We start from the raw sequence: 27,689 nt of genomic DNA, 5'->3' as shown, positions 1-27,689 counted from the left end.
AAAAAAAAAAAAAAAACTCTCCAAGTGGTAACTTGGGGCAGTTTGGGACTCATCTTCTTTCGCATTTCTCAGGGATCACTGTCCTTCACTGTCTGATGTGTATGTCTTAAAAACCATTGTTTCATGTATTCTTCCTTTTGGGGGTGGGCAGTGGTTGGTTGTTTCATGTGAGAGGACAAATTTGGTCCCTGTTACTCCATCTTGACTAAAAGTGCATGAGCCAGGGGTTGTATTTGTGATACCACTTGGACAGTGGGACCAACAGAATTTGCCAATGACAAATAAGGAGAATCAACCATGATATATCTGCTGTTTGGCTCAAGTGACAAACTGGGTGTTATGGTGCCATTGGCTGAGATGAGGGAGACAGGAGGTTGGTTGAGCCAGGGAAATTCAAGAGATCTGTTTGGATGCGTTAAATGTGAGATGCCTTATGAGACATCCACGTGAACACGTCAAACAGGCCATAGCATATGAGTCTGGTGTTCAGGAAAGAGGTCTAGGCTAGAGGCCTAAATTAGTGGATCTTCCAAATATTTGCAATAATTAAGGCTATGAGACAACATGAAGTCACCTAGGGAGAGAATACTGACTACAAAAGTAAGGCGGCCAGGATCATACCCAAGGATACCACAGTATTTGGAAATTGGATAAAGATGGAGGAGTAGCCAGAGATATAGGAGAAAACAAAGAGAGTGAGAGCAAGAAACTGTGGAATATGCTGGGTGGTTACAGGAAGGTGTAGAGAAGTGACTGCTGGTTTGGGAAGATTGTTACTCATCAGTGATCTGGTTAAGAGCAGTCTCAGAGACATGGAAGTGACAAAAGCCAAACTGAATTAAGTTAAATATGCTCTGGGAATTCCCTGGTGGTCCAGTGGTTAGGACTTGGCCCTCTCACTGCCGAGGGTCCAGGTTCAGTCCCGGGTCGGGTAACTAAGATCCCATGCCGTGGCCAAGAAAAAAAAAAAAGCTAAATATGCTCTGGGATGTGAGGAAGTAGAGACCGAAGAAAGCCAGAAGATTGGCTTTGCTGAGGAGCACAGCAATGGAGTCACGCCTAGGGTAGCACATGGGGCCAAAATTCACAAGTAAATATGTCTGTGGATGTTGACAACACAGTACATCAAACAACCTAGATGGCCATCAGTAGGGGAACAGCTGAACAGTTATACATTTATTCCATGGAATATCATGAATCAATTAAAAAGGATGAATAAAACAGATGCCCATTATATATTAATAATTTTTTAAAGCATCAAAACAATATTTGAAAAAAAGTAAAGGATGGGCGGAGTGTCAATATCACAACTGTGTGATACTCAGTGTCACAACTGTGTGATACTTAGTATCACACCTGTGTCAACATTCTGAGTGTAGTATTTTACTATACAACATGTTACCTTCAGGAGTAAGTGTTAAAGCACATGGGATTTCTCTGTATTATTTCTCAAAACTACACGTGAGTCCACATCTCAAAATTTATAAGTTGCATACAAAAATATTTCCAGTATGTACATAATTGGGGTCTTTTTTCCTCCCACACTGAACACTTATACCTCTTGCCATCAAAAATACTTTTTCACTTTGTAAATAAAACGAAGCATGGGTGGGGTGGGGAATCCCATCCTGGCTTCCCCTGGCTATGGGGATAGACTCAGCTTTGAAGGTCTCCAGGCTCACCCCCGCCTCGAGGCTCCCCGGTCGCCTCCCTAGAAGTCTGGGAGAACTACAAATAGCTAACAGGGGCGGCCCCTCTTGGACCTCGGAGGTCCAAGTCTTGTTAGCCCAGAAGGTAACGCCGCTAGCTCTCCGAGGAGGACCCAGTTACGGAATTCTCGCCCTTTTCCGCTCAGCGAGGGGAAGGCTCTCTCTCTCCCACCCGTCTTCGGTTCCTTCAGGCAGTCATGCCGTGGCGGAGCGTCCTCTGCTCCCCGCGCTCTCCTGAGAGAACGCCGCGCTCCCTCTCTTTGCTCCAAAGACCCAGAAGCTGGTTTACGAAGACTGCAGCCGCGCTTTCCAGGGAGGGTGAGTCATTTCCGGTCACAGACTCCCTCCCCCGGAAGTAAGGCCTGATGTAAACAAGGGAGTGGGGCTTTAAGGCCCGGGAGGTCAGAACGCCGGGCCGTGGGCGGCACCGAGAGCAGGGGACGCGCAGAGGTCAGGTCAGTGCAGGCGGCAGGGAGCTGGGGCATGGTGCAAGAATTGGTTGCGATCTGGGGGACGGAGGGGTCTTTTGAGCAAGGGTCTTGGTGGATGGGGGTGTATCTAGGACAGGGATCTTGAGTAGGTGCTGGCACTGGACGGAGTATGAGGGTGGTCTTGGACATCAGTGGTGGTAGCGATGTGTGAGGCATCCCTGGGCAGGGTTCCTGGGTGGCAAGTGTCTTTGGAATGGGGGTCCCAAAAAAGGAATCTTGGAAGGTGGGGCTGTCTAAAGAATGGGTCTTTGGGGGCGAGGCGGTCCGGTGGAGGTGGTACAGGGGGGAAGGGAGGACGTTTGGAGAGTGGGAAGGGGTGTGCCTGGGCAAAGGTTTTGGGGAGATGGGGGTTTGAAGGGAGTATGGGGACTCTGGGACAAGAATATTAGGGGGGTCTAGGGCAGGTGTCTTGTGGGGGGGATTGAGTTGTCCCAGGTAGGGGTTTTGGGAAGTGTGTGTCCTGGGCAAGGGTTTTGAGGGGTTGGGGTGCCCTGGAGCAGGGTCTTGGGGAGACGATAGGGGGTCTGGAGGAGGAACCTTAGGGGGATGCAATTTCTGGGGGTACGTCCAAGCCAACCCATGTCAGAGTCAGGGACAGCAGAACATATGGAAGTGTATGTCCCAGGGGTGGGGGATTTGGAGTGATAAGGGAATCCTCAGGTAGGGTCTTTAGGGCATACAGGGGTCTGGGGAAAGGTCCAGGTTGTCCATGGTTGGACAGAAGTTAGCATGTCATGAGAAGGGGTTGTGTGGAAGTGGGAATGGGATCCTGAAGGGATTTCAGGAAGCCTGTGGGGAAGGAAGGTGTGAGAGAGCTCTGGAGTGGTAGAATAGGTTGGAGTAGAAGGACGTGGCGGGGGAGTTCCTGTGAGCGGTGGACCAACTGTAGCAGGTCTCAGGGCCAGGTCAGGGAGGTGCAGGAAGAGGTGGATGTTTGAGCCCCCTTTCCCCATTTATTGACAGGCAGACTTAGGTGCTGGGTCCAGGTGTAAAGATGAGAAGTGGGTAGGGGGTGGTTCATGGCCATGTTGGGCACTGGGGCCAGGATTGGCTGAGGGTGGAGAGGAGATATCACTGGGATACCCCCTACCCCATTATCTCTTGATAAGCAGTCAGTCAGGGAGGGAGTAAGGAGGAGGTGGGGATGTCCAGGTCAGGGTAGGCCGAGAGAGCTGGAGTCAACCAAGTGTAAGAAGATGTGAATGTTCCTGTCCATGCTCTTTGGGGTCTTGGGAGCTTAGAGTGGAAACCCTAGGATTCTCCCCCTGATTTTGTCTTCTTTGCAGTCCTGCTGGGGTTAGGTAGCAGAGTGGGAGGAGGAAGAAGAAATCAGTTGGGGACAGGAGTTCTAGGACTCAGAGAACAGACCCCAGGACTCTTCCCAACCCTACCCCCCTTTGTGTCCAGGGAAGCAATCCTGGACCATGACTCAGCAGCCACTTCGAGGAGTGACCAGTCTGCGTTTCAACCAAGATCAAAGTGAGAGAGGCTTGTGCCTGTGCCCTTTTGGGAGGGAGGGAGGGAGAGAATGGCCAGAGGTGGGTGTTAAACCCCTAGCTTCCCACCTGGACATCCTTTGAGGCAGCCCGGATTCCTCCCGTCCCCAGGCTGCTTTTGCTGCGCTATGGAGACAGGTGTGCGCATCTACAACGTGGAGCCATTGATGGAGAAGGGGCATCTGGGTGAGCTGTCGGCGGGGGAGGGGCAATGGGCAGAAGGGCTGGGCTGGGCATTGGCACCCACCCCTACTGACACCCTGGTCCTTGTCCAGACCATGAGCAGGTGGGCAGCATGGGCCTGGTGGAAATGCTGCACCGCTCCAACCTGCTGGCCCTGGTGGGCGGTGGTAGCAGCCCCAAGTTCTCAGAGATCTCAGGTAAGTGTCCTCATCCGGTCCCACCCTTGGCCCAGATTCCCCGGAATCCTGGCCTCCCGGAGGCTCTGGCAAATGAAGATGTCAGAGTAACTCAGAGTCACACAGTGAGGCCTACGTCTTACAAGTCCTGGATCTTATCACTTGAGAAGCTTGGTGTTTTGTCTTCATTTAACAGACACTTGTTGAATGCCTCCTGTATGCCATGTCCTTACCTATGGAGCGCTTGCTGTGAGCCTGGTGCTGTTGTTACCACTTTACATGTATTAACTCATTTAATCCTCACAGTGACTCTGTGTGGTAGGAAGTATCATCATCCCCATTTTTGCAGATGAAGAAACTGAGGCCCAAAGAGGTTAAGTGATTTATCCAAGGTGACACAACTAATAGGTTTTAAAATCTTGGGGCTGTCTCCCTGATGCCCTCTTGCTTTGAGTCTCAAGCACCATCTTATTTTAAGGGCTTTTGTTGATCCCACTGGGACATGGCAAAAGATGCCCTAGGATTCCTCACAGAAATCTTCTGGGGGGTATGAGCTGGGACCCTGGAGGCAGAAATAGTTACTGATGAGAAGTTACAGGCCTGGATGTGAGTCCCTGCTTGGTTGCTGATGAGTTGTGAGGTCCTTGGCTAGATAGAAAACCCCTTCGAGCCTCAGCTTCCTCATCTGTAAATGAGTATAACGGTTCTAGAACCTGTCTTCTCAGGAATCACATCTACAAGTGCTCATGCTGTGTGAGGTCATATTGCGTGTTAGCAAAAGGTTAAGCAAGTGGGTTGAGGTCCCATGGGGAGTAGGGGTAGGTCTTGTGTCACCAGGGCTGCCCCTCACCCTAAACCTTGGCCCCGACAACACACCCACCTGCCCAGCAGTGCTGATCTGGGACGATGCCCGGGAGGGCAAGGACTCCAAGGACAAGCTGGTGCTGGAGTTCACCTTCACCAAGCCAGTGCTGGCTGTGCGCATGCGCCATGACAAGTGAGCCTGAGGTGGGCTGGGGGTGGGGGAGGTCGGTGGTCCCCACAGCAGGCTAGAGGGTTAGTCCTGCACCCTGCCCTCCCCTCACGACCATCCTGTGTTGTGTGATGCCCACAGAATCGTGATCGTGCTGAAGAACCGCATCTATGTGTACTCCTTCCCCGACAATCCCCGAAAGCTGTTTGAGTTTGACACCCGGGACAACCCCAAGGGTGAGAGGACCCAGAGATGCAGGTGTAGTGGCAGGAGGCAGTGGATGGGGCAGAGGGGCAGAAGAGAGATAGAAAGGGGCACACAGAGAGTAACTGGGAAAGAGAGGCAGGGAGAGAGTCTTTGCATAGAGATGCTCCAATGGGCTGAGATGCCCGTACTCCCATTCTATCCATTTTCCCATCCTTAGCCAGTTCTTTCTCTCTACTCTCAGCCCCGCCTCACCCCTGGCTACCTCAGATAGCAGAGCAGAAAGGCTCATTAAGGACATTAATGGGTATGCCAGGGATTCCTGGGCCTCCTGGGGCTGCCACAGCTGCATAGGGAGGCAGGGAATCTGCCTTGATGGTGGGGAGCACACCTGAGGACAAGCCCCCTGTGGGTTCTGTGGGTAACATGTATCATGGAAGGTTGAAGTCCGGCCCTTATCCAGCTCTGTCCATCCTGAGACCCTGCCTGGCCCCAACGTCCTCTTTACCAGCCCCCCACCCCACCCTAGGGCTCTGTGACCTCTGCCCCAGCCTGGAGAAACAACTGCTAGTGTTCCCAGGACACAAGTGCGGGAGCCTGCAACTTGTGGTGAGCTGTCCAGTGGGCAGGGGTGGGTAGGTGGGCTGGCTCTCCCTGTGGACTCTTGGCAACTTACCTCCTTACCACCTACCCCAAGCCCAAACTGCTCCTTCTACCGTAGGACCTGGCAAGCACAAAGCCCGGCACCTCATCTGCTCCGTTTACCATCAACGCACATCAGAGCGACGTGGCCTGCGTGTCTCTGAACCAGCCAGGCACGGTAGTGGCCTCGGCCTCTCAGAAGGGCACCCTTATTCGCCTTTTTGACACGCAGTCCAAGGAGAAGCTGGTGGAGCTGCGCCGAGGCACTGACCCCGCCACCCTCTACTGGTGAGCACAGGGTATGCCTGGTGGGCTCCTGACCTCACACCACATGACGTGGGCGTCACCGCTGGTCTGTCTTTCAGCATCAACTTCAGCCATGATTCTTCCTTCCTGTGTGCATCCAGTGATAAGGGCACAGTCCACATCTTTGCTCTCAAGGACACCCGCCTCAACCGCCGCTCTGCGTGAGTGCCTCCTGCCCCACCCTGCCTCACCCCCATCCCCCTGCCCATATATCACACCTGGGCTTAGCCAGTGTTGCCTGCAGGCTGGCTCGCGTGGGCAAGGTGGGGCCTATGATTGGGCAGTATGTGGACTCTCAGTGGAGCCTGGCGAGCTTCACCGTGCCTGCTGAGTCAGCCTGCATCTGTGCTTTTGGTCGCAACACTTCCAAGAATGTCAACTCTGTCATTGGTGAGTGGGAATAGCCCTTGACTGGGGGGTACTGCATGGGCGAAGGCCTACAAATTGGACCTGAAAGAATTTTAGGACATGGGAGGCCTGAGGGAGCCAAACGGGTGGTTCACTTCCATCATCACTAAGGGAGATGGCACGTGGCAAAGACCTGGAGATAGACCCTGAGCCACGGGACACCTGAGAGGACTGGAGTGTGTGGCTTTGGCAGCATCTAACCTTTTCCAATCCTCCCCCCTCCTCCAGCCATCTGTGTAGATGGGACCTTCCACAAATATGTCTTCACTCCCGATGGAAACTGCAACAGAGAGGCTTTCGATGTGTACCTTGACATCTGTGATGACGATGACTTTTAAGGACCCTGTGGGTTGTGCTAGGGACCTGCAGTGGCAGACTGCAAAGCCTGTGCGGGGGTGGGAGTGCTGTGGAAGCCACCAGCCAGCAAACATTAATGGAGCAGGTGCCCACTTTCCACTCTTAAGAGCAATGCCTAAACAGCTCAGTCGCCCCAAGCACTTCTTGATGACTGTGTGCCCGCAGAGCCAGGCCAGGGACTCAGAGAGACAGCGGCCCCCCTGGGGCTCCCAGCCTGGAGAAGACTGCTAGGGACCCAGAGTGGGTGCCCTAATCCAACCTGTGGGGATTTTTAAAAGACTTCCCAGAAAGAGACGATCTCTGATATGATGAATATGAATAAAAGGCCCTTAATAGTATTTATGGCTGGACCTCGGGAGTGGGGCCTGGAGGAGATGAGGCTGAAAAAGCCCTGCAGGAGTTTCCTGGAAAGGTGTGAACCTCTTGGACCCTGACAGGAAGGAAGTGGGATCCTGCTCGGGTCCTTCTGACAGTCTGCATGTCCTCTAATGTCTGGCCACTGTGTGCCAGAGACGCCAGCACTGCCCAGAACCGTCCCTGTGGCGCCCCCGCCTGGGGGTGGACGGGAATGCCTCGCCCCGCGGCGGAGACTTAATTTCCCAGCGGCCCCTGCTACCTTACAGTTCCGGCGTGTTGTTGGTATTTTCGGTCACGTGTGCTGCTGCGCCTGCTCAGTCCACTAGGTCGTCAGGGTAGTGGTTGCAGGGCCCAGACTCCGTTTCCCGGTGTGCCCCACGGTGGCGCGGTGTAGAACGGGTGTTGTAGTCCGGCCGCTCCTCTGACTGGTCCAGCTACATCGACCGGCAGGATGTCGGAGGTGCGGCTGCCACCGCTACGCGCCCTGGACGACTTCGTTCTGGGGTCGGCGCGTCTGGCGGCCCCGGATCCACGCGACCCGCAGCGATGGTGCCACCGCGTCATCAACAACCTTCTCTACTATCAAACCAACTACCTTATCTGCTTCGGCCTCGGTCTCGCTCTGGCCGGGTGAGGGAGGGAGGGAGGGAGGGAGGCGCAGGTTGGCCGGGGGCGCCCGCTGGGCATGGAGGGTGGACCCGCAGGATTTTGAGGGGGCTGCAAGACCTTGAAGGGCGAATTCAGTAGAGTGTGAAACTGAAGGGGAAACTGGGAGACAGAAGGCCTGGAAGAGGAATCTGAAAGGATTGGCCTTTGCAAAGGGTGGGTTTAGGGGCAGGTTGGGATTGGGGGGGGCCGGCTGGAGTGGGTCCTGCGGGGGTAGGGGGAAGTGTGGACCTGAAAATAAGGAGGGCCCGAAAGTGGGACACGACTGTGCCTGAGGGGTGATGGGGCCAGATTAATGTGGCCTTGGAGGACTTACGACAGGGACAGGACGTGGTCAAGTTGAAGGGTGGACTTGTGGAGGATCTGGGCTTGGAGAGGGGCCTGGCTATAATTGGAATGCTCCAGGAGCAGGTACCTGTTGGGGAACTTGAGTCTAGAGGGAGGACCTGGGGATGGAAGGCCTGAGACCAGGGAGGGATGGAGAACCTGGAAGAGGGACTTGGGCAGGACTGGAAGTTAAGTGGCACTGAAAGCCTGGAAGGGGTTCTAGTAATGATGGAGGGAGGAATCTATAGGAAATGGGAATCTGGAGGGGGAATTTGAAGGGAAGTCTGGAAGGGACTCTGGGCCTGGGGAGAGGGAAATGTATGGAAACAGAAGGACTGGAAGAGGAATTTGCAAGGGCCGGGCCTTTGCAAAGAGTGGGTTTTGGGGCACGTTGGGATGGGGGGGCCGGCTGGAGTGGGTCCTGCAGGGGTAAGGTCGGAAGGAAAGAGAAGGGAAAGGCTGTGAGCTCTGGGGCCTAGCGGAATGGGAGGGCCTGAAGCAGGAGATCTCAGGAAGATGGGACTGTAGGATTGACAAGAAATAAATGAGGGTCCACAGGGGAGCCCAGGGCTCCTGGGAGTTGGAATCCCTGAAGGGTGGACCTGTTGGAGACAGGGCTGACGGGAGTATTTGCCGGGCTGGAGGGTCCGGAGCGGGGGCGGGGGGTGGGGGTGGGGGTGGGAACCAAAGCTCTTGGGGCACGGACTCTGGTGGACGGTGGTCTGGGAGGCACGGGGGCCAGGCGGCCCTCTCCCCGCCTGCCCGGCTAGCTTAGTTCCATTGTCGCCGCAGGTACGTGCGCCCGCTGCACACCCTCCTAAGCACGCTGGTAGTGGCGGTGGCCCTTGGCATGCTGGTGTGGGCGGCTGAGACTCGAGCAGCCGTGCGCCGCTGCCGTCGCAGCCACCCAGCCGCCTGCCTGGCCGCAGTGCTTGCCGTCGGCCTCCTCGTTCTCTGGGCCGCGGGCGGCGCTTGCACCTTCCTGCTCAGCATCGCCGGGCCCGTGCTTCGTGAGTCTCCACTACCCTGAGATGGCCGGGAAGACGGCCACCGCTCGCAAACGGCGCCAGGCCCGCCCTACCCTGGTTCCTGGGCTGAGAGGGGGCTGGGACACCCGGCGGGCAAGGCCACACCTCCTTTACAAAGCGCCTTCCCTGGCTTTGCTCCCCTCCCTGGGAACGCCCCTCTTACAACCGCCCTTCTGGGCGTCACTGCTAGTATGAAGTGCCTTCCACCGGCCACGTCCCCATTACTGGGCACCCTCCCTGGCCACGCCCCTGTTGCGAAGCTCATTACTCCGCCACACTAGCAGGGTTCAGAGGCGTCCTGGCTACCGACCACGCCATTGGTCTGCCTGTGCTCCAGTTCCCTTCTCTGGGCCCCCATTAGCTAAAGGCTGATGTCCCATCCCACTGACCCCGCTCCTCTCGGTATTGCCCACAGTGATCCTGGTGCACGCGTCACTGCGCCTGCGCAACCTCAAGAACAAGATTGAGAACCAGATCGAGAGCATTGGTCTCAAGCGGACGCCAATGGGGTTGCTGCTGGAGGCGCTGGGACAAGAACAGGAGGCTGGATCCTAGGGCCCTGGGATCTGTACCTAAGACATGGAGAATGCCATCCCCACCCTGGCCCAGACCCAGAGCCCTTTCCCAGTCCTCAAAATAGGAGCCCCTGCCCAGTTCAAAAAACAGGACAACTGCAACCCTTCCCCCAGGTCCCAAACTGGGATATTCCCTCATACCCAGCCCCCCAGTTTAGGAAACCAGAGTCTTCCCAGCCCTGAACTTGGGAACCAGAGACACCCACGTCCAGCCCAAAACTGGGGCTTGGAGACCAGAGCATCCATGGCCAACCTCAAACTCTGGGCCCAGAGACACTCCCCCTCAACCCCAATCTGGGACCCACCTATCTCCCACGCTCAGCCCCAAAGCTGGGGACTGGGACCAAGGCATTCTCAGATCTTGAACCCTGGACCAAGGCTTTTCCAGACGCCACCCCAGCTTTGAACCGAGGATCCAAGTGTTCTCAGCCCCCATCTGGGTGGAGGATTCAGGTATCCTGACCCAGTTGAACCCTTGGTCCCAGGTGACCCCAACACTCACCAGTCCCACTTGCCTCCCTCCAGCTCTGCTTAGGGATCCTGCCACTCCCCAGCCCACCCCCCACAAAGTTCCACAGTGACAAGGACCAAGGGGTGGGGTGCGGTGGGGGTAGCCCTGACCAGGAATGGGGCATATATATCAGTGTTGCTACAACAATAAAGGCTGTTGCATTGCTCAAGCCCATTTGGGCCTCCTGGGTAAAGTCTGTGTGTTTCAATGGCCAGAAGTGACCTGCTTTTCAATTCTACCAGAGACTTTCTGATTGGGTCCCTGTCAAATATGTGGGCTGAAGGAGGAGCTCTCAGTTCCTTCCTTGAACCTATTACCTCTAGGGTGGCATTAACACACAAGGGAGTTAAGGGCACGGAGTGTTTGCTGCCAGCATTTGTATTACTCAGGGCTCTTGGCTAGGAATCTGAGCACGGACAGGCAAAGAAGTTGCCCCACATCACAAAGCAAGTAAAACCAAAGCAGATGACATTATCACAGGCTGTTTCCATGATGCTGTATATTTTTTTCTTGTAAAAATACATTACCTAGTCTTAGGTAAAGATGTGGGCCCCCAAGGCAAGGCAGACAGGGAAGCAATGCATGGGTTCAGTTTACACATTTATTATAGAAATCCCCTTCCAGTGTGGGTAGTGTCTTGGGCCCAGATCCATTAGTACAAAAAGAAAAGTTTAACACTAGGTAAAGGGGGTAGGGGAACCCCCAGCTCCAGAAAGCCACAGACAGGTATCATAGAAAACACAGCTCGTGTGGATTTGTTTAAAAAGTGGTGGATGGAAGGAAAGCCAAGGAAGGTGTGACATAACCCGTGGCGAGACGTCACTTGAGGATTTCATTGGCATCTACCAGACGCCAGGTTCCACCACCGCCACATCCCAGGACACAACCCACCCAATGGTTCTGCCCTTTGGTCCTCCTGCGGGGCCTCCTGATTGGGGATAGTCGGGGCAGAGGAGGCTGCCGCCAAAGGCTGGGTCGTCTCACTCTGTGGGCAGAGGCAGCGGGCACAGACAGGCAGACAGGGACTGGGGCGCCTTCAGGCACCCTGGGGGAGAGAAAATGAACACAAGCCCCCCACCCAGACTTCAGTCCTTCCAAATGTGGGCAGAGACTTCATTCCTTCCCAATGTGGGCACCTCCCCAAGAAAAACTGCCCCAGTGGGGAGTGGCAGGGAGTTCTGTTCACACCGGAACCTCCTGGCTGCCCCAAAGTGGGCCCTGAGACCCTATATGGTTCGTTTTGTGGAGGGGGCTCCTGAATGGAACAGGCTGGTCATGGGGACAGGAATGAACCCAACCAGGACGAGATCACAGTTTCCTTTTTTATAAAACGTCTAGTGTTGAGGGAAGACAGTGAATACCTAGATCACAACTGTAAACAGAAATGGAGGAAGGGGCTTGGAGTTCCCATTACATCATCCCCTCTCCTCTCTTTTAAGCTGGCGGAGGGCCCCCAGTCCCCAGCACAGCGTGAGAGGAGACACAGGGTGTCAGACACCTTCGTGGGCCCACGGGGAGCCAGGGGCCTTGGAAGATCACATTGGTGCCCCCCAGGACCGAGAGCAGCCACACCCCAGGGCTCAGCGAGGTCAGCTGTGTGCTCCCCAGACTGAAGTCATACCCAGGCCAACAAGGGGCATATGAGAAGGGGTCAGACCAGTGTCCCCGGGGTCTGGGGGTCAGAACCGGAGGACTGCTCCCCCTCTAGCGTCAGGTCACTTAAACGAGCGCTCAGCTCCGGGGGGTACAGGAAGTCCGCGTAGTATCTTTAGAAGGGGTAGCAGGAATCCGGAGGACAGGGTGGGAAGACAGAGGAGAGAGGAAAAGACGGACAAGACACAGAAAGAGAGAGGAAAAGAGGCTCGTTAAAGAGGTGGAGGCAGGCACAGGACAGCACCTTTAGGCTCGCAAGCGTGGGGCGTGGTGAAAAGAGGAAGAAAAAGGCAAGGGGCACAGGACGTCCCTTCCTCCCAGCACCCTAGTTTCAAGGCTCATTTTCAGCTGACATGCACTGGTTGTTCAAATATTAAAATTCTTGTATTAGCTTGGTGAAGAACTGCTGCTACCAGGACCCAAGATACCCCTCCACCGAGACCCCACGAACTAATGCGAGTCAGGCAGGGCCCAGTGACCCCGGGCCAAGGCTGCAGCTACTTCTCTCGTGGTCCATGTCATTAGCTACCATGACTAGCTGGCTCCCTGGCCTGGACACCTTTGCCATCTGCCTCAAGAGACCCCTACCCATCAGTAAAAGCACCCCCCATACCTGCCGGAGACAGGGGGCGCCGTGAAACTCCTTGAGTGCGGGAGTGGCGCCTGGCTGGGGGCCCCATACAGCGCCTGGCCCACCTCATAGCAGCGGGCATGGAGGAAGGGCGGGTGCTGCGGGCCCATGTGGGGGAGCCCAGGCCGGCGCTGGGGCCCTGTGGCCAGTCCCGAGTTCCGGATGTACCAGTCCCGCAGCCCCTCCAGGGCAAGGTTCTTGTGGCCGCTGCGCTCACCAGCTGGGGGGATACGGGCGGGTGGGGGCATCCACAGCAGAGGGTTGGGATGCACCTCTGGGCCCTCAGCGGCCTCCAGGGGCAGGCCACAGGGCTTGGTGCGGGTGGCACGGCTGTGGGGGTCCTTGCTGCGGAGGAGGGGGCTGCTGCCGTCAGCTGCATACACAGGTGGTGGGCCTGGGAGCATGGTGAGGAGCCCATCCCGGCGAGAGAGGGGTCCTGGGACCTCAGCTGTGGGCAGCAGCTCTCCCCAGCCTGTCCCGCCGCCACCGCGGGGCAGGCCCCGGTCCAGGGAGTAGTCCAAGAGGAAGTCCCCACACATAGGCGGGAGCCGGGGGACCCCGCGGGAGGCAGGGGCGGCTGAGCTGGGCCGGGCAGCCCGGGGAGGGTCTGGGGGGCCAGCCGTGCGGGAGGAGAAGGCAGGAGTTGGTTGGGGGCGCTCATATAGCACCTCACTGCTCTTGCAGGCTGGGGTACCAGTGGCAGGGGGAACCAGAGGTGCAGGCGGGGAGCCAGCTCCCCCACTAGCTGCCCGGTCCACCAGCAGGGCCTCGGAGCTATTGCTGCGGCGGGTGCGAGCTGCGAAGAGGGAGGCACGGTCGGAGACAGGGTCCGCCCGGGGGAAGCCCATCTGGGAGTCCTGGCTGCCGGACCACTGGCGAGAATGGAGGCCTTCAGGTCTGGGGGCGCAGAGGTGGGGGTGATGGGAGAAGGGTCAGAAATATCAGGGAGATGGGATGAGTGCCCTCCCTATCCTGCCTCTCTCTGAGCCTTCACTTCCACACCTCCAAAATGGGCCCAGGATTAGAAGCTGTGTGTATAAAGGTGAAAGGTAGTGGCCTGTAAAGAGCAGCAGAGGTTCTGCCACAGACTGGGGAGCCGAGGGGTTAAAAATGTACAGGGGTGCCTGGGACTGTTAGCTCCGAGGGAGATGTAAGTGTGTGTAGGGCTCAAGAGGAAATGCTAGCAGGGGAGGGCGGAGGGCTCTTCCTGACACATCTGACCCCTCATTCCCTGCTAAGGTGCTTCTCAGGGCTCCCCGCCTCCTCTAACATGAGGGCCTAAACCTTAGGCCAGGAATTCAAGACCCTTCCTGAATCCTCTGTCCCATCATGTGTATGAACCACCCAAAACTATCATCCCAACAGCCACTATTCATAGAATGCAAGTGTCACAAGAATGGGGACTTTGTTTTGTTCACAGCCCGGAAAAAGTAGGCACTTAGTAAGTACATATTTGTTTAAGAAGTAGTAGAGTACCATGGTTAAAAGCATGGACTCTTCAGTCAAACTTGCCTGGGTTCAAATACCAGGTCTTCAGTTTACTAGCAAGTTACTTAACCTCTCTGTGTCTCAGTTTCGTCATTTCTAAAATGGGAATAATAATAGCACCTACCTCACAGGGATGTTGTGACAATTAAATGAGTTTGATACCAAGTAAAGCACTGATTCCTAGCAGATGGTAGGTACGCGGTACATGTTAACCAGAACTCATTTATGCCTACAGTATCTTCCACAGGCAGATATTATTATCCCCATTTCACAAATGAGGAGACAAAGATTCAGAGAAGGGAAATGACTTGCCCAAAATGCACAGAAAAGCTCATTCTCAAACTTTGGTGCTTCTGCCCCAGATCCCCACCCCCTTCTCCACCAAGACAACTCCTATTCACCTTTCAAAACCCAGCCTTTCTTTTCTTCTCTCTTTTTTTTTTTTTGGTCAATTAAAAAATTTTTATTTATAATGTGATATTACACATATACACATATGACATATTCCAAAAGATATTTTACCTATATTTCTTTATCATGCAATAGGGTGCATTATGAAAAAAAGTTCTGAAACAAAAATAAAATTCTTGCATTTTCATACAACCTACATAGAAGATCAGAATAAAACTGATAGACTCAAAGCCCAGTCTTTCATGTCCCACACCCTTTGATAATGCTCTCCCCAACACGCCCAGTTAGAACTACCGGTTCCCTCCTCTGGTCTTCAATCTCACCCTCAGAGTCCACTTACTTGCAGAGCTGGGGGCCAGCGCCCCGGGTGAGGACAGGGGTGGCAGGCACACTTCGCCCCTCAAAACTGGAGGCACTCCTGGGCAGCGAGCGTGTGGGGCTAGACAGAGACGAGCAGGCATAGGTGGGGATCCAGGTTAGAGACTGTACCTAGCAGCAGGCCCTCCTACCAGCCCAGGCTCAGCTCCCACTCCTGGCTCCTGGGGAAGGAGGGGAGGGGCTCACCCTCACCTGGTGGGGCTGGCCACAGAGTTCCGCCGGCTCTTCAGATCCCCATAAAGATCTGACGGGGGTGGTTTCCACGGGGCTCGCCGCTCAGGGCTGCCCCCAGATACTGCCCGCAGCTGGTCCCAGGCCTTCGGTGGTGAAGGGCGCTCACCCAGAGGGAAGCAGCCACGGGGCTCCTCTGAGTGGAAGGGAGAAAGTGGGGGAGAATTCAATGGGAGGGTGCCTGAAGGGTTGTGGGCAAAGCAAAGGGCAGGGGCTAGGGAGGTAGGGAGGGGCAGAGGGCTAAGCAGGTAGGACAGGCTGAGGAAGAGCTAAGGGATGAGGCAGGAACTGGGGCTGATGGGGTGGGGTGGGGGGACTGAAGCAAAGAAAATGGGGGCTCCATTGGAGGATGGGTCATGGCTAAAGAGGAGCTGAAGAGGGAGGGTGGGGGCTAAGCATCAAAAAATGGGCAGATTTGGGGGACAGGGGTCCTCACCATTATCATGGCTGGCCCCAGACTCTGAGAGGGAGCTGCTCTCCGAGTGCAGGACTACGTCCTCTACAGATAAGAAGGGGAGACCCCGGCCTATCAATGCAAGGTCTGGGCGCCATCCCCTTACACCACTGGGCCGTCTCCTCCCCATCCCGTACACTTCCCAAGCATCCACCTTTACCTAAATCCAAGACCACCAGAGGCTTGGTCCCTCACTTTCCTGATGCCTATTCCCAATGGCCCCACCCTTGCCCAGGAGCCACTTTACACAATTCGTCTTATTCGTAGGGCCCCTTAAGTTCTACCTACCTCCCACTTTTCACTGGCTGCTCACCCACTCCACCTCTACCATGTCCCTTAGCCAATGCCCACCTTCCCGCTTTCATTGGTGGGGTGACAGGGCCTGGCTCACCTTGGCTGAGCTGAGCGAGGCGCGTGCCCAGGCAGACTCCCTGGGCAACGATAACTGCCCCAGTGGACAGCGGCAGGGGCTGGGGTGGCGGGATCCCCGGGAGACCCAGGTGGGCCCGGACGTCCCCGAGCTGCTCCTCCAGCTCATGCAGCCTCCGCAAAGCATCTGCCTGGACCTGGCGCCGACGTCGGCGCTGCTCGGCGCTGAGCTCCGGGGCCAAGGCCAGGCGGCGGGCAGCTGCCGCAATCTGCTGCTGCACTGACACTTCGCGCTCCAGGGCCTCGAGCGCCAGCTCCTGCGGGGCCTACCCGAGAGGGTGGGACAGGACCAAATGTTGGAAAGGGAAATGGCCAAGCACCAGGACCAAGTGGTGGCAGAGCCCAGCTACGCAGGAGGCGGGGCCTGCCCCTCCTGGGGGTGGCCTATTCTCCCTCTGGGGGCAGGGCCTGTGTGGATTAGGGCTGGGCCTCTTCATCTTCCTGGGGGTGAGAGGCCTATCCTGACAGGGACCAGCATCCTCTCTCAGACCTGGAACCCACCTCCCTCAAGCTCCTTCCCTCCTCACCTTAGCCTCTTCTTCCCCTGGCTGCAACCCGCTCTCGGCTTCCTCCGGGCTCCTGTTCCACCCCCATGTTGCTCTGCACGCCCATCTGCTCACCTTGGCAGGGCACAAGGAGTGGTGTGCTGGATTGGGGTGCGGTGGAGGGTAGGCGCGGGCTGCAGGCGGCCGCCGGCGGACCAACTGTGGCCGTTCACCAGGCTCCAGTGGGCACTCAGGGGGCAGCTGGCCAGTCAGCTCCTGGGCAGGGGCAGGGGTCAGAGACTACCAAGGGTTAGTTGGGGGGATGTGGCAAAGCAGTAACGACCCCCGAAGGTACAGAAGTCCTACTAGGAGCCCAGCCCTGCTCAGCACCCATGCCTGTTATTTCTCTTCCTCCTCCCAATTCTCCACCAGGTGGGTGTGCAGCAGAGACTCTCAGCCCCTCAGTGGCCCAAGTCCCCAGGGCAGTGGGCACGGGAGGCAGGGAGACCTGCTTTGGAATACAGAATTTCATAGTTTTTATAAAGGTGACACCATCTGTACACTGCATATTATATGACATTCCATTCAGGGCCTGGGCTGCATGCTCTGAACTGCATTATTATTTCTGGCAAACGGTGTGGACATTCACGGCAAGGGGGGTAAATTGAAACTGTAAATCACCCCATGTCAGTTCAGGTCAGGTTTCACTGCCAAGTTTTGGAAATAACTTGTTTTGTTTTGTTTCTGAGGTTTTTTGGATTTCAAACTGTTGATAGGGGATGGTGGCAAAATATCACCATATTTTATTGATTCTCAGACATGCAAGCTGAGCTTTGGGGAATCTATACCTTGGACAAGTGGCTCAGCCATCACCACCGCAGTCTGCCTACCTCATGCCTGCTCCTCACCCCCCACCGACACCCTTAGGGTACGGCCCTCACCGCCTCCTGGAGACACACTTTTCGTAGCTCCTGAAGTTTCAGGCTCAGGGCCTCCTGCAGGGTCCGCTGACGGTCGAGCAGCCCCCGCAGACGCTCTGACTTCACCTGGGGGGCAGCCTCTCCAAACAGGGCAGCTGGACACAGAGGGAGCAAAGATCGGGGGGCAATCAGGGCAGCCTGTGGCAGCTGTGGGGCCAGGGACCAACCGTTCCCCAGTGGGCAGGTGGTGACTCAGAGCAGGGGAGGAGGCAGCAGGAGGGGGAACCAGATACTAACCTGAGGCACTGAAGGTGGGAGAGCTGATCAGCTGACCTTTGACTTCCATCCTGGTGTTGTCAAGAGGCTGTGGCTGATGGCTGGACAAGGCCTAGCAGTGATGCACGGGAGCCACTGAGGAAGCACATCCGGTGTGCACTGCCAACTTCCCCCTCTACCCAGGTTCCCACACCCCAGCTGGGAATAAGGGGTACCCTGACCCCGCCCAACTGCTTGGCCTGCCCTCTCAGAATCTGTGTCAATGTCAAGGCCCTGGTACCTTGGTTCCCTTCCCATTGAGTGGGAGCACAGCAAGTGGGGAGCTGGGCGGACTTACAATGCCTCCTCAGAGGCCCATGGGCCACAGTCAGGAGTCTTGCCTGGGAAGGGAGAATTAATGGTACAGATTCAACCAACTACAAGAACAGTAGGCATTTATTCAGCACCTGGGTGCCTGGAACAGTTACGTTCTATGCCACATTTAATCTTCACAACCACCCTGTGATGGCCGTTCCGTGATTATTATTACCCCCATTTTAGAGATGAGGAGAGTAAGACACAAAGAGATGAAATAACCTGCCCTTCACTACAGATGCAGCCAGGCCCACCCCTCCGGTCCAACACTCCCCCTTACTAGAGGTGCTGAACCCCACCAATCCCTCATAAGCTCCCAGCCCATCAGGCCTCCAGGCCTTTGTGCAGGCTGCCGCTGCTGTCCGGAGTGCACTTTTCACCTCTCGCCACTCCAGCCCCTGGTCCTCTCTTACATTCTGGGGCTTCAGTGTCACTTCCAGAGGTGGGCCCCCACATTTTGTCCCCTCACAACTGCTGTCAAACAAGACGGTGCCTCCCTTGTATATTTAGGAGGACAGAAAATGTATCAGTATCTCTGGCACTCAGAACACTTCTGTGCACACATCAAGTGCTCAATGAAAGTCTGCTGGGTGAATAAAAGAATGACTGTGGTCTGTGGGTCGCTACTTGTCCCAACTCTATCCCGCGGCCCTGGTGCAGCAGGGAGAGCATTCACTTGGCCTCAGGACCCCTCCAGCCCCTCCCCACACGCCAGCCTGTCCTGCACCCGGCACAGGGAAGTCAGCCTGCTGGGACTGGGAGTGGCAGAGCCCACAGCTGCAGATAACAAGCTGACTGCCTCCTGCCTCCTTCTCTGCCCCCAGACACCCTGGCTGACCATGGAGCCGGCCTTGGCTGGCTGCCAGCCCTGCCCTCATCCCTTCCTCTGGAGTTTGCTCCCTCTGTCCCACAGCCTGCTCAGTCCCCAGCTGGGCAGCCAGGTGACATCACCTCCCACCACCTGGCCTGACCTCGGTGGCAGGCGATTGGGAGGACCTCATGAGGCCAGAGAGGTCCCATCCCCACCTGCCCCGCACTTTGTCGTGACATGGTGGCCAGGTGTGAAGACCCAGGCAGCCACGGAGGGATGGGTTCAAGCCCCTTCCCCATCTATGCATTGGGGGTGTGGTCAAGCTGCTAATAGGGTGCCACCAGCTTATCAGCAGTCCTCCCACCCACCCCACGGGGTCTGTGCCCCTCCCACAAAGCAGGGGTTCCTTGTCCTCAACAGCAGGGGCGGGGTCAGTCCCTAAAGCCTTTTTGCACATCCAGGCAGCAGCATGTGCTCTGCAGAGGTGCTCACATGCCCTCACCACCCCCCTCCAAGGTCTGACATTGGCGGCATGGCAGGCTTTCCTTGAGGTCCCAGCTTAGCCTCCTCTGCCCCTCAGCTCCTGGGGTTCCTTCTTCCCCAGCCCCCATTTGGGTTTGAGGAACTCTAAACCTTCCTCCACCTCAACAGGAACCTCAACTCCTCCCCAGTGGGCCCGTTCACCAGGATTGGTCCCACATCCCATACTGGGATGCCTCGAGCCTTCCTTCCCTGGGAGCTCGTGGCATCCTGGAAGTCCGCATGGGGTACAGGCAGGAACACCGACTCCACCCTGTCAGCCTGACCTCGGGGACATAGCTAGGGCCTGAGTCATGGGGTCATCGGGCAGGGTCCACGCTCCACACCCCCAACACGCTCACACCTGCTCCCAAGCCTCTGCCTCTGCTCACCTACCCTCTGCATATTGGCCTGGGGTCCTGGGACTGCCTGGTTCCCACCCAAAGATGGTGAGAAGGGGGAATCCCAGCAGTCCCCTCCCCAACACACCCCCACACCAGCCCCTGGGTCTCCCCACTGGTGACCCTGTGTCCCTGTCCCGTCCCAGGATGGGCTGCAGCAAGATAGCTGCAGAGGGCACCCCACACACCCAGAGGCGGGCCCAGCAGGTTTTTCAGGTCTGCCCTTCTGACACCACAGCCGAGAAAGAAATTCCTGGCTGTAATGACTATTTACAAGCAAGACACCTCACCTGGGTGGCACCCCAACACCTCAGTGGGACCCCCATTTCCACATCCCGCCACCTTCGGAGCAAATACAAACTCCCAATGTCTGGGACTGTTCCCCACACCGCCCCAGAGGTCCTCCCCTACTGCCCTCACTCTAGGGGAACAGTGTGGAGGACCAGGCAGGTGCTGGGAAGTAGTTTCTCAACAGCCCAGTCTGGGCTTTCCTAGAGGGCTAGGCCCCAGGTTGAAGGAGGGCAGAGGCTACCCCTGCAGGGGAGGAAGGGGGAGAGGAAGTAGCGGGGAGTAGAGAAGGGGGACGCTGGCTTCTCTTCTCCCCCATCCCTTCCCCTCGTCCACTTCCGGCAAGGAATTAGCTTCATGCCAGGAAAGGAAACTGGACATTTTAGGCTTCGCCCCTCTAGCCAGGCCCTCCTTCCTCGCTGTGCCTCTCACATAGACCTGGCTCTCTCCCACAGGGAACTTCAGCACACCCTGTGCCCTTCTCCCCCCACCCCTCGCCCCTGGGCCCATTGTTCCCAGGTGCTCACCAATGCCAGAGCAGAGAGGTGCTGTGGAGTGGCCTCAGGTACCTCAAAAAAAATAGTTGTATCGACCAGGCCCTGCTCCGGCTGGTAGTGGCAATAAGTGGGTGAGCGCAGTGGCGGATGCCTAGGCCGCCTCCCACTAGGCAATGGCCCAGCCTACCTGGCCAGGGACTGGGCCGGCCCATACCTTTTAACCCTTGCCTGCCTGACACCAGGGTTCCGGCCACCCTTAGGAGCTGTCTTGGAGCCAAGTCCCCTCAGGGTGTCCAGCACGGCCAAGAAGAGAGCCTGGACCTCCCCCCTCACCCCATACACCTAACAGAGGACTGAGGAAGAAGGGCTAAAGGTCGTGGGAGTGGCGACTGCCTCTGGTGCTGTCCAAGTACCCAGATCAGACCCTGCCCACCCTAGGGTACTACCTGGGAGCCAAGGGATGGAGGGCTGGGGAGTTGTAAGCACAGGAGAGGACTTGGGGTACCTCGGGTATGCGTCTCTTGGCAGCACTCCACGTTCCTGACACCCCTACTCTTTCCTCCCAGGGCAAGGCAGGGGTGGGAGAAGGTCTTAGGGCAATTCCCACCCTCACTGGGGTAATAGTTTCCCAAGTTGGGACAGACAAGGTCCACTTTTCTAAGGAGAGACCATGTCTCAAGACCCTACCACCTTCTGCAGCTTCAGAAGAAATCATCCTAGCAAATGGAAGAAACACACTGGTGGTTTAACCCCTCCTGACCCCTACAAACCTGGGACGATGGCACAGACCCAGCTCCTCATAGCCAGCTTGGAGAGATGAAATCTGGGGCTCGCAGAAGTGAAGAGGCCCGATTCTGATCACAGAGTCATGAGAGCAGGTAGAATCAGAACTCAGGGGGCTGGGTCCTGGGTTGCAAGTTGACAGAGGCAACTCCTGCACGGGAAGAGGAGTGGGAAACGGGGCTCATGCTTCTTCACATCCAGGCTGGGTCTCCCCAGTTCCTCCCCCGACCTCCTGGGGCATTTCTGGTCAGGAGTCAAGGAAATGGAGGGCTCTGAGTCTCTGCGATGTACTGTTTCCCCCACACCACCACCTGGGCTTTGGGCCTGCCCCGGCACACACCACACATCTTGAGCTCCATTTGGGACCATCTGCTCTGTGACCTCAGGGCCCAAGCCCAACCCGGGCCCCGACAGCAGTCCACGCCAAGATGTGATAGAGCAGAGTGAGGAAAGCTCCCTCTCCAATTGGCAGGTGGGCCAAGCCTGGAGAGGAACTTGCTCTGTATCAGCAATGCCCAGTGTACCCCAGTGTACGTGTTACTGAGGCTTCCCGCCACCCTGCCCACCTTTCTTCCTGGGTGTGAGATTTCCGGCACAGGACCCAAAGGCCCCTTTCATCAACCCCCTTCTCCCTCCCTTCACTGCCTGGGGCTGATGGAGGCAGCAGCCACAAGGTGGGCAGCTGGGTGTTGGTGGGGAGTGTCCTCTCAGCCATGGCCTCTCCCACCTCTTGTGGGACACCAAGGAGGCTGGGAAGGGGGATGTTTATAAAATCAGAGCTGAATTCCCTGGTGGTCCAGTGGTTAGAACTCTGCACTTCCACTGCAGGGGGCACGGGTTCGATCCCTGGTCGGGGGACTAAGATCCTGCAAGCCGTGTGGCACGGCCAAAAAAAAACATCAGAGCCAAGAGGGACAAGTGTATCTGGCCAGCAATGCAGATTGAGTCTCAAGGCTTAGATTTCTGCATTTGGAAACGGTGCTAACAGAGCCAATGGAGGCCAAAGTAACTTTGGAAGACATTTCAAAGTGCAAGAAAACTCATACCACATCATTAACAACTGTTAATAACTACAATAATAAACTCAGGCAGAGGTGGGCTGGGGTGAGAGTAAGGAGGGAAGAGCAGGTAACTGGGTCTCTTGGGCCAGGCAAGGCGGAGTCACCCACACACATCATTGCCCTGGTCCACAGCTTTCAACAGTCTGGAAGACAACCACCTCTAAGCCCCACCCCAGCGGGGATCTGAGCCTCCTGTGGCCTCCCATAGGGCTAGCAAGTGGTGGGTCTGAGATTCAACCCAGCTCTGCCACTTCCCGGCTGTGTGACTGCTTGAACAAGTCACTCAACTTCTCTGTGCCTCAATGTCTTCATCTGTAAAATAGGGGTGCTGACAGCAGTATAAAACTCACAGGGGGGTTGGGAGCATGACAGGAGCTAAGACATTCAAAGATTGCTTAGGACAGTGCCTGGCCCACGGTAAGTGCTCAATATGTATATGTAATATGTCATACATAATTACAAGTATTCCTCCCAGTCCGAACTCAGGAATCAAACACACACACACACACACACACACACTTTTGAGACACAGCTGGTATCCCTCAGCCTCGAAACCCTCCCCACTTGCCGCCCAGATATAGAACCCTCCTTACTTGCCAAACCAGACATATTTGAAACAGAGCTGTTTTCCCTCATTATCCAACCTCTCCCTCCTCAACATCAAAAATGCAGGAACCAAATATATTCAGAAAAATTGTCTGAACTCTCACTATCCAAATACAGGAACTGAATGGATTTGGATACATTTTTGAGATACGACTGGTATCCCTCACTCTCTGAGCTTTCCTTACTCACCAGGCAAAATAGAGGAACCAAATACATTTATAAAATGCGGTACCCTTACTATCCCAACTCTTGCCACTGGAGCACAGGAAAATGAATAGATTTGAATACATTTCTGAGTTAGAGCCATTACCCCTCGTTATCTGAATTCTCCCTACATTTCTCACTCTGCAAAATGCAAAAACAAAATAACTTCAGATAATATCTTTCACTGTCTGAACTATCCAAACTCTCCCTCTCAGAACTTGTGTACCAAATATACTGGGACAGTGAGGGATGTGTGTGCTGTTATTAATAGGTTTGGATACCTGTTTTGGATAAATGAAACAGGTCTGATATTTCATTATTCAAACTCTCACTATTCTCTATGAGAAATACGGTAATAAAACATAATTGAATGACATGTTACTTCCTCACTATTCAAATTTTCCCCGTCTGTCCTCAAAATCAAGGTGATTCAGACAGTAAGAGAACTTCTTATTTTTCTTGTTGTTGTTATTGTCACTACTGGATGAGCCTGATTCTAACAGAGGCCCCCCAATACACACAGACCTGCCCACAGAGGTAGGATGGACTCAGCATCAAGATTTGTACTGCTTACTGCTGACAGGAGGAGGATAAACTCCTGCCCCCATCCTACCCCTACCAAGCCCTGAAGCCTCTGGCCTAGGATGGACTTTTTTCCAGGCCAGGAAAGCAGGGATCACTGCACCTGGGATCAAGACCAGGAGACGGGGGTAACGTGATCTAGAAGACTCACACATACCCCTGAGACCCCCACCCCTACATGGGGCAGCCCCCAACCTAGCAAGGCTGGAAACATGACCCAGACCTCAAAGACTCCCAGAGAGTCATTGAATAATTTAGGGTGTTCTTTCACACGTGGAGAGAATAGGGGGCACAGGAAGAGTTCCATGCCCTCCTGGGGCAGGGAGAGAAATGCAAGCTCTGTGTGAGATCACTGGGTGGGGGAAATCACATGTGAAAACTCCCTCAGCCTCACGGGGCCCACAAGGCTGCTTGCTCTTGCTCATGCTAAGAGAAGCATTTGGGATGAATTTCAGAGATAACAGGTACAGTGGAACCTCCAAGTTCACGGCCAGGGTATAATGGAACCCCTGTCCTTCTGGGCTCAGAGGAGACGGAAAGTGGGTGTTACGAAGGAGGGAGATCTGAACAGCGTGGAGGGGCATGGGAAGGGGCAAAACAGGGGCCTGGGGTTGGGGCAGAATGAAGACTCAGGACAGGAAGGGGTATAAGGGACAAAACAGAATCAGAGTTGTAAGATGGAGGTCAAAAGATAAGACAGAGAAGAATCCAGGACACTGGCCAGGGGCTAGGATGGACAAAGGCCAGAGAAAAAGTAGGGGACAGTAGGGGACAAAAGAGGAGGGCAGGGATCAGGATCAGTATAAAACGGTAGTCAGAAGACATGATGGGGGACAGGCCAAGACAGCGGTTCAAGGAAGAGGATAGGGAAAAGAGCAGGTTCAAGGTGGAGGTAAGGAACAGGAAAAGACCACGACAGAATGAGGATAGGAACGAGGACAGTGATGGGCCAAGAGAAGACAAGGGAAAACAGCATAGGTTTGGGGGCAGGGACATGGCAGGAGGCAAGAGGGACAGTCTAAAGGTGGTGGGCCAGGATGGAGTTCAGGAGACAGGAGGGGGACCCGGGGGATCGTACTGGGTGGGGAGAAAGTACATAAGTCAGAGGTCAGGAATTGGGACAGACCTGGATCAGACTGGGGTTAGGGGTACAGGACATGACTGGAAGGAGTTCAGGGACTGGACAAGAGAATAGGCAGGTCAAGCATCAGGACAGAAACTGGGGAGATCAAGACAAGGCACGATGAGCTTCAGAGATGGAACAGGGTCAGGCAAGGATCTGGGGTCAGGTCAAGGATGCTGAGAACATAACTGGATGGGGTTAGGGGTCAGGACTGGATTTAGAGGTACAAAACAAGGGTTGAGGATCACACCAGGCCAAAATATGGTTAGGTCAGGGGTCAGACCAGAGCTCCTGCGGCCAAGACTGGACGGGGTTCGAGGTTAAAAAAAGATGTAGCCAGGTAAGGCAGGGGTCGATGGGGAGACCACGGGGTCAGAGGTCGGGGGTGCACGAGCAGGTACATCGCAGGTCAGCGTTTCCGGGCCTTCACCCCGCCGTCTCCTCCCTTCCAACCCCAAGCGGGCGTTACTCACCGAGGGTCCTCGCCCCGCGGCGTAGGCGGGGTCGGTGCAGGCCTGAAATAGTGGTGGGAGCGCCCCTCCCTCGCTGCCCCCAGCTCGTTCCCGGGCTCGTGCCTACTACCCTTCCGCGCCCTGCCTGTGGGCCGCGTTCGGCCGTGCGACTATTAACCCTGGGGGCCAGACGGGGGGCGCGGGGAGGGTGGGAGGGTAGCAGCCGCTCGGCCGAGGGCAGTGGACCCCGGCCCCCCACCTTCAACTCAGGTCTGTCCGCTCCCAGCGGCACCGCCACCTCCGCCGCTGAGCGCGAGCCTGGAGGGGCGGGGTTGGGGGGGGAGAGACAGGGGGCGGGGCGCGAGACCACAGCAGCGGCGGAGACCAAGTGCGCAGGCGCCAGTTCGGGTCTTCTTTTTCTGTTTTTTTTTTTTTCCTTTTCTTTTTTTTTTTTCCCTGCCCTGGGAGCGCCAAGAGCGAACCAGTTCGGAGCGCTTGCGCACAGGCTTTCGCGAGGGCCGTGGAGCTGTCCCCTACCGAGGCCACGCCCCCTCAGTGATCAGACTAGCGCCCCTCACCCCAATTCACCCCGCAATGAGCACCCAAGAATTACCCACAGACTGCCTTCTATCAGCCACCACCACACTTCTAAATTCCCCCAACTACCCTCCGGTGCCCCAAATGCTCTCCAAACCACACTCCATCATCTCCCAAATTGTATCCCCAAACTATTGTCCATTGATACCAAAGCAGTACCCCCAATCTGCCTTCCTTGGACACCCAAGCTGTACAAATAAGCTACCCTCCAATACCCCCAAGTTGTTCCCCCAAACCATCTACAATCAGCCCTGAAACTGTTAACCTCCGAAGATCACTTCCAAATCACCCTCCCTCTACTCCCAATATGCACCCAAAACACCCTCCATGACCCTAAACCACTCTCCACGTACCGTCCTAACCATACTCTATTGATCCCCAAATGGCACTAAAGAGCCCTCAACACCACCCCAAACATTCTCAACTACCTTTGGAGTGGCCCCCACCTGCACGCCTGATCAATTCTAACAGTCACGTGCTCTAACTCCAAACCATGGTCCATGAACTCCCACCACCACCACCACCACCAAACCTTCCACTGACCAACCCCACTCCTGGCAAAACTCCCATGTACTCCCAACTACTCAAGGTGGATCCCCCAGCTGCACTTCAAACTACCCTCCAACACCCTCTCCACCTCCAAACCACATTCCACTGATCCAAACTCCGACCCCGAAGTTGAGGGACTCTCCAACAGTCCTCAACAAACCTCCATAACCACTAACTTTCTGTAGTTACCCAACTGAACCTCCAAATCATACTCCAGTGACCCCAAATGTGTCCCTCAAGCCCTCCAATGACTCTTATCCACACCCTAATTCATTCTTCAGTGACTCTAATATATTACAAAGCATCCTCCAACAATCTTTTTTTTTGCAGTTATTACATTTTTCTTTATTATGGTAAAATATCTATAACATAAAATTTACCGTTTTAACCATTTTTAAGGGTACAGTTCAGTGGCATTAAGTACATTCACATTGTTGTGACAATGATCTTTTCTTAAAACAACTTAATTGAGGTATAATTTGCGTATCATAAATGTCACTCATTTTAAGCATGCAATTCAATTCAATTACTTTAGTAAAGTTATCAAAATGTGCAGCAATCACCACAATCCAGTTTTAGAGCATTTTCATTATCCCTATAAGCTCCCTCATGCCCAAATACCTTTTTTTTGCTGTTGTTTTTTGTTTTTGTTTTTGGTTTGTTTGTTTGTTTGTTTTCGTTGTTGTTGTTGTTGTTTTTGGCAGTACGCGGGCCTCTCACTGTTGTGGCCTCTCCCGTTGTGGAGCATAGGCTCCGGACGCGCAGGCTCAGCGGCCATGGCTCACGGGCCCAGCCGCTCCGCGGCATGTGGGATCCTCCCGGACCGGGGCACGAACCCGCGTCCCCTGCATCGGCAGGCAGACTCTCAAACACTGCGCCACCAGGGAAGCCCCCAAATACTTTTTAAAATTAATCAATTAATTAATTTGGTTGCATCGGGTCTTAGTTGCGGCACCAAATACATTTAATCTCTGTTCCCCTTTCCTCAACATAATAAAGGCCATATATGACAAGCCCACAGCCAACATCATCCTCAATGGTGAAAAACTGAAAGCATTTCCACTAAGATCAGGAACAAGACAAGGTTGCCCACTCTC

General features: G+C 55.3%; 3 protein-coding genes across 11 annotated transcripts; 2 read left to right on the top strand and 1 right to left on the bottom strand.

Annotated features, from left to right (window-relative positions):
* The first annotated feature begins 2,008 nt into the window (after positions 1–2,008).
* WDR45 (WD repeat domain 45) lies at positions 2,009–7,292 on the top strand. 7 transcript variants are annotated; one of them, XM_029241121.1, is made up of 11 exons: positions 2,009–2,027; positions 3,608–3,679; positions 3,808–3,882; positions 3,972–4,076; positions 4,944–5,052; positions 5,170–5,264; positions 5,762–5,841; positions 5,954–6,162; positions 6,240–6,341; positions 6,425–6,570; positions 6,817–7,292. In XM_029241121.1, the coding sequence occupies exons 2-11, from the start codon at positions 3,625–3,627 to the stop codon at positions 6,924–6,926; spliced, it is 1,086 nt and encodes a 361-aa protein (XP_029096954.1). In that variant the 5' UTR covers positions 2,009–2,027; positions 3,608–3,624; the 3' UTR covers positions 6,927–7,292. The 7 variants fall into 7 exon arrangements, with proteins under 7 accessions (XP_029096954.1, XP_029096955.1, XP_029096948.1 ...); XM_029241122.1 differs by lacking the exon at positions 2,009–2,027 and adding an exon at positions 2,058–2,164 and having other exon boundaries at positions 4,947–5,052; positions 6,817–7,278; XM_029241115.1 differs by lacking the exon at positions 2,009–2,027 and adding an exon at positions 2,070–2,164.
* Positions 7,293–7,396: 104 nt separating this feature from the next.
* On the top strand, positions 7,397–10,579 carry PRAF2 (PRA1 domain family member 2). The gene is made up of 3 exons (XM_029241123.1): positions 7,397–7,932; positions 9,088–9,305; positions 9,739–10,579. The coding sequence occupies exons 1-3, from the start codon at positions 7,754–7,756 to the stop codon at positions 9,876–9,878; spliced, it is 537 nt and encodes a 178-aa protein (XP_029096956.1). The 5' UTR covers positions 7,397–7,753; the 3' UTR covers positions 9,879–10,579.
* A 417-nt stretch (positions 10,580–10,996) lies between these two features.
* Positions 10,997–25,655, bottom strand: CCDC120 (coiled-coil domain containing 120). Of its 3 annotated transcripts, none has more exons than XM_029239895.1 (10): positions 25,468–25,655; positions 21,406–21,569; positions 17,787–17,877; positions 17,511–17,644; positions 16,705–16,845; positions 16,047–16,350; positions 15,638–15,700; positions 15,163–15,337; positions 14,933–15,031; positions 10,997–13,590 (listed from the first exon to the last, which is right to left on the bottom strand). In XM_029239895.1, exons 3-10 carry the CDS (start codon positions 17,833–17,835, stop codon positions 12,654–12,656), a joined length of 1,902 nt encoding a protein of 633 aa, XP_029095728.1. In that variant the 5' UTR covers positions 17,836–17,877; positions 21,406–21,569; positions 25,468–25,655; the 3' UTR covers positions 10,997–12,653. The 3 variants fall into 3 exon arrangements, with proteins under 3 accessions (XP_029095728.1, XP_029095731.1, XP_029095730.1); XM_029239898.1 differs by lacking the exons at positions 21,406–21,569; positions 25,468–25,655 and adding an exon at positions 20,666–20,693 and having other exon boundaries at positions 10,997–12,175; positions 12,676–13,590; positions 16,047–16,341; XM_029239897.1 differs by lacking the exons at positions 21,406–21,569; positions 25,468–25,655 and adding an exon at positions 20,666–20,693.
* Positions 25,656–27,689: the final 2,034 nt, after the last annotated feature.

Source organism: Monodon monoceros, unplaced genomic scaffold (assembly GCF_005190385.1).
Source record: "Monodon monoceros isolate NGI ecotype Baffin Bay Population unplaced genomic scaffold, NGI_Narwhal_1 Super_Scaffold_22, whole genome shotgun sequence".
In the NCBI taxonomy this organism is placed as follows: Eukaryota; Metazoa; Chordata; class Mammalia; order Artiodactyla; family Monodontidae; genus Monodon; species Monodon monoceros.
The sequence above is the reverse complement of the archived record's forward strand: the minus strand, read 5'-3'. Positions and strand labels throughout refer to the sequence as shown.